Below are 5,163 nucleotides of genomic sequence, written 5' to 3'. Positions count from 1 at the left end.
CCTCTCCAGCGCCCCCTTGCCCTTGACGCGCCCCCCTCTCCGCTTTCCCCACAGGCTCCCAAGTCCCGGGCGCGAAGCCGAAGCCCCAGCCCCAGCCCCAGCCCCCGGTAGGCCGGCCGGCCGGCGCCTCCCCTCCTCCTTGTCAGGCCCCGGCTCTGGCTCCCACAGCCCGAGGAAGAAGTGGAGCAGGACGCAGCGAAGAGGGGGCCCCGCTCCCCGCGCCTTGGCCCCGCGCCCCCTGCTGCCTCCATCGTGCCCCTGCCCCCAGCCATGGTGGGCCACCTGCACTTCCAGGGCATGGAGGACAGCCTCAAAGAGAAGAGCCGGGAGGGCTTGTTGGACAGTCCCGACTCCGGGCTGCCCCCCAGCCCCAGCCCGCCCTTCTACTCCCTGACCCCCGGGATCACGGACAGCCGAGCTGCAGGCAGTGGCGCCTCTGCGGAGTCCCCAGCAACCGGGCCCCACCGGTACCCCCAGGAGGCCGTTATGGTAAGACCGCCTTCTCCCTCTCTCCATCACAACCCTTCCGGCTGCCCAGGGCAGCCAGACCACCTGGCCCCGCTCGTTATTTGTGCAACGATTTGGTGTGTGCTTACTCTGATTGGGTGCTTACCCCTAACCCACCCATGGAAATAGCTGTGGACTTCATAGACTCAAGGGAGCAAATGATACCCAGAGCAAGTGGGAGAGATTCATCAGCCCAGTTTGGGGGAGGGGAGGAAGTTTTCAGGGGCCCGCTCCCTCAAGCAGCTGGGACATACCTCCTTCCGCTGATTGTAGCCCGAAAGTTAACCCACCGAGAGTATTGCCAAGACCCTCTTGCCTCAGGCTGTTCTGGGAGTAAGGTGAACAGGAGGCTGGGCAAGGCTGGGCACCTGGTGGTACAACCTGGCCCAGGATGCCCTGGCTCTACCATGAATGGTTAGATTGTCTTTTGTGACTGAAGACAGAGTTGAAGGGGGTCTGAGGAAGCCAGAGAGTTCAGGGATGCTCTTGGGGAAAGGAGCTGAGAGATGGATTCTCTAGTTTATTAACTGAGTCTCTGACCTGGGAGGGTGAGAGATAGCCCAGCCCAGGACTTGTGGGTGACTCTGGACTTCTGTGTATTTGTGGTTCATTCCAAACCCCACTTCGTCTTTACTGCTGTTCCGTGGACATCAGCCAAGATGAAAAACCTCTAGGGCCCTAAAGTGATTGGAGGTGTGGGTGGGGGCAGACAGAACTTACTGGTCCAGGTCAGGAAGCTGCTCTTCAACACTGGGCACCACTTCACATTGCCTTTGGGGAGTTCTGCCTCCTCTAGAAACCTAGGCTGGATTAGGTGGTGAACCTGAGCAGAAAGTATGTCCAGAGCTAAACCTGGACAAGTGGGTGACCTGAGGAGGCCTAACCCAAGAGCAAAAGCCATAACAAAGGAAATGAGGCTAGGAGAAGGAAGATTGGACCCAGGCTGTTTGGGTAGATAGAATTTTCTTTTTAAGGCTATTGAGGTTAAATGACTTGCCCAGGGTCACACAACTAGTGTCCAGTGTTTAGTATGAGGCTGGATTTGAACTCAGGTCCTCCTTATTTCAGAGCCCATGCTCTATCCACTGCGCCACCTAGCTGCCCCGAGCAGATAGAATTTTTGCTTATTCCTTTTGGTCTTCTCTTTGTCCTACAGTGTCCTCAACATTGGGGTCTTGATTTAGCTGTTCTGTCTCTCTGTCACTCCCCTCACCCCCACTCTGCTCCATCTCTTCCCCTCCCCCTACTATCCCCTCCCCCCTCCCCTTTCTATCCCTTCCCTCCCCTTCTCCCCCTCCCCCTCCCTCCTCTTCTCTCCCTCTCTCCCTCTCTCCCTTTCTCTCCCACCCTTTCCTCCTCCACTCCCATGCACAACTTTGTTCCACTTAAATATCTTTCAGGCAGCTGGGGAATGCTCACCTGGCTCTTTACAGGTATTTTCTGCTGTGTGTTAATTACTTTTTACCCCGGGTGAAACCCCTTCTTTCAGCAATAAGCCATCCTGCACCCCAAACAAAGCCCAGTGGAACATAAGCCTCACTGGGGCCACTCCTGAGTCTCCTAATGAATTTGTGCCTTGATTATGTATCTTCCCCCACTCCGTTTTTTGGTGGGGGTGGGTGACTGAAGCTATTTTCATTGAAAGTGATCTCCTTCACGCCTAATATGCCAGATTTCCTGCCAAAGATGTAGTGTCTGAGTCTCAAAGTCATTTGGAGGGTATGTGAGTGTCTGAACTAGTCAATGGGGGAGGCCCCGGTATGGGGGAGTGGGGGAGGGGATTGAGGACCAGTCCCCACCCTCCCCCCAAAGATGCTGGATGAATGTGGCTGATTTCTTGGGGGTTTCTGCCTTCTTCACATTCCCGGTTCCTCTGCTTCTCTCTGGCCCAGGAAGGTAGAACAAATAGGGCCATTTTTTCTTGCGGCTTGTTTTGGGTTAAGGTTGCTCCCCAAGGCCCCAGCTGCCTCTTGGTGTGCTTTGCCAGCCAGAAGCCCCTCCTGGAATGAAGGGAGGCCCAGACTCCCTCAGCTTTGGCATTTCCAATGCTCCGAGGCCTTTTCTAGACCTGTGAAATAATGTTATCTCTGTATCCCCAGTGCCTAGCACAGTGCAGGTCACAAAAAGAAAAAAGAAAAAAAACCAAAACAAAAATTCTGGATCTGAAATCAGAGACCCTCAGGTTGAGGTGAGCCTGTTCTACTTTTACCTGTGTGACTTGGAAAAAGGCATTTAACATCTCTCTGCCTCGGTTCCCCATCTGTAAAATGAGGGTGTAGGACAAGATGGCCAGTGAGGGCCCTTCTGGTTTCAAACCCATGATCCTACGTCATTTCACCTTTTAGGCATCAGTTTCCCTATCAGTAAAATGAGGGCATTAAATGACTCTGAGATCTCCTCCGGAAACCATTTAGAATCCTCTATAATTGTATTGATTTATGCATGCCTGACCAGTAATGTTCTGCAGCGAGGCCTGTGGACCAAGTCAATTTAGATGGCATGCTATGTTTCAAGTAAATTTGTGTCTTTGCCAGCACCTAGCACCACACTTTGCACGTAGTAGGCGCTTAATGTCCAATTCATCAAGCATTTATTAAGTACCTACTAGGTGCCGGGCATTACCCTAGGAACAGAGAAGGGGGAATCCCTGCCCTCAGGGAGCTTACTTTCTCCTCTGGGGTAGCAAGGAAGAGGGACTGGGGAATCAATGGGATATATAAATGCCAAATATGTGCAGGGTTAGTTCAAAATAATAAACATTTGGCCTTGGGGCCAAATCTACTCCTGGCACCAAGTCTGTGTGACTGAAGGCGAGACCGCCAACCTCCCCAGGACCTAGGCTTCTCACAATGAAGAATTTGGCCAGGATGGCCTCTCAGGTCCCTTCCAGTCCAGAGGCAGTAACAGCTGGGGTAGGGGTGGGGCAACCAGGTAAATATTTATTTGCCAAGCGCCGGTAATAAGAGACCAAAATGGTAGAATTCCTGCCCTCAAGAAGCTGATGTTCGACTAAAAATTAACAATTGACATTCATGCAGAGCTTTCTAAAGTTTACCTCCATTAGCCTATTTAATCCTCACAACAAACTTGTGAGGTAAGTATTATAGGTCTGTCTTTACAGAGGAGGAAACTGAGGCTGAGAAAAACCCCTCATCACACAGCTAGAAGAATTGGAACCCAGGTCTTCCTGACTTCCAGCCATCTCCCTGACCTGAATGGGGAGCAGCCAGACAGCCACTAGGTTCTAGAATTGTCCCTCATGCAGGGCCCTCAGACGTGTCCCACTTCTCCCTCTTTCAGCTGTCTGCCCTTCCCTTCGGCCGGTCCTTTTCTGGGCCGTGTCCAGCCAGGCCGCTCCCGAGAGCACCTTTGCCCAACGTCCCCCTTCTGCTCCTTGAGCGTTGTGTGTTGTTGTAGCTCGGCCCTATAAAAAGGTCCAGCCCCCCTCTAATAAGCACGCCTGAGCCTCTAACACAATGCTCCATTGATTCAGGGCCATGCAGTCAGATGTCTGGGCTACAGCGTCAGTATCTAAGAAAATATGAAAGGCATCGTGGGGCCAGGCCCATAAATAAATGAAACCCCATTTACACTGGATTTTTTTTCTTGCACTTGCTTTGGAGCGGGGCTGGAATGTTCGGCTCCCCTCCCAAACCAAACATGCCTTCCGGAGTCCCTCTGGGCATTGGAGAGCAGGCGAGTTGGGAATGTGCCTTCTCTCCGGCCTTTTCATGTGACTGTATTACTGTGTGCAGGTCTATATTTGCCTTATTTTTTTAAAAAGGGTGAACAAAACCCCAAAACAGGAGGCAGTCTCCCCTAACCCACCCCAAATTGAAGGTTGAGTAAAATCGCTTTGTAAATCTTGGAACCTCTATTAGCCTGGGGAGGAAAAAGCTGCCTGAGGTGGAGCCGGGGCTCCGTGCACAAATCCAGGCTGTTTGCTATGATGGGAGCAGGGCAGAAGCAAGTCAGTGGGGGCTTAGTGTCCTAGGAGAAGGTGCTGGCTCTGATATCGGAGGCCTTGGGGACAGATCGACTTCTGCAACCAAGTCTGTGTGACTGAAGGTGAGACACCCAACCTCCCTGGGAACCCAGGCCTCTCACAATGAAGCATTTGGCCAGGCTGGCCTCCCCGGTCCCTTCCGGTCTAGAGGTACGTTCTTAGGACCTCGGGTTTTCATTGGTGAAAAGCTGAGACAGATGAACACTGAGGGGCCTGTCAGCCCTGCAGATGTTATAGTGCTACCCGTGGCCCCACAGCCAGGTCGCAGCGGAGTTAGGGCTAAAAGCCAGACCTTTGCACTAGGCTGAAAGCTTTGCCTCCTCCCATGATCCACGCAGAGAGTGTGTCTGTGGGTGGAAGCTGGTAAAGAGGCCAGTTTTTTTCATCTCCATGTCCTGAGGAACGCTGTCCTGGAGGCTGCCTCAGGAGGTAGCAGGCCACTGCTCCTCGGGCATCTTCAGGGCAGTAATGAGTGACCGCTTGTCAGATTTGTTAGTATCACGGGGACTCCTTTTCGTGGCTAGACTGAACTTGTTGGTCCATGAGGGCCCTTCCAACTCCCAGAGTAGGAGATTCTGTGAGAGGGAAAGGAAAAGTTCATCGTGTGTGTGTGTGTGTGTGTGTGTGTGTGTGTGTGTGTGTGTGTGTGT

The 5,163-nt window shown here is 52.8% G+C and overlaps 1 protein-coding gene across 1 annotated transcript in view; it reads left to right on the top strand.

Moving 5' to 3' along the window:
- Nucleotides 1–244: 244 nt before the first annotated feature.
- Nucleotides 245–5,163, top strand: part of LOC114036860 (refilin-A-like) — a 30,297-nt gene continuing 25,378 nt past the window's right edge. The window contains exon 1 of the mRNA XM_027853586.1: nt 245–489. Within this exon, the coding sequence (XP_027709387.1) occupies nt 271–489 (219 nt within the window). The 5' untranslated portion in view covers nt 245–270. The remainder of the gene's footprint in view (nt 490–5,163) is intronic.

The sequence above is a fragment of the Vombatus ursinus genome, unplaced genomic scaffold, assembly GCF_900497805.2.
Source record: "Vombatus ursinus unplaced genomic scaffold, bare-nosed wombat genome assembly UNPS02009994.1, whole genome shotgun sequence".
Classification (NCBI taxonomy): domain Eukaryota; kingdom Metazoa; phylum Chordata; class Mammalia; order Diprotodontia; family Vombatidae; genus Vombatus; species Vombatus ursinus.
The sequence above is the reverse complement of the archived record's forward strand: the minus strand, read 5'-3'. Positions and strand labels throughout refer to the sequence as shown.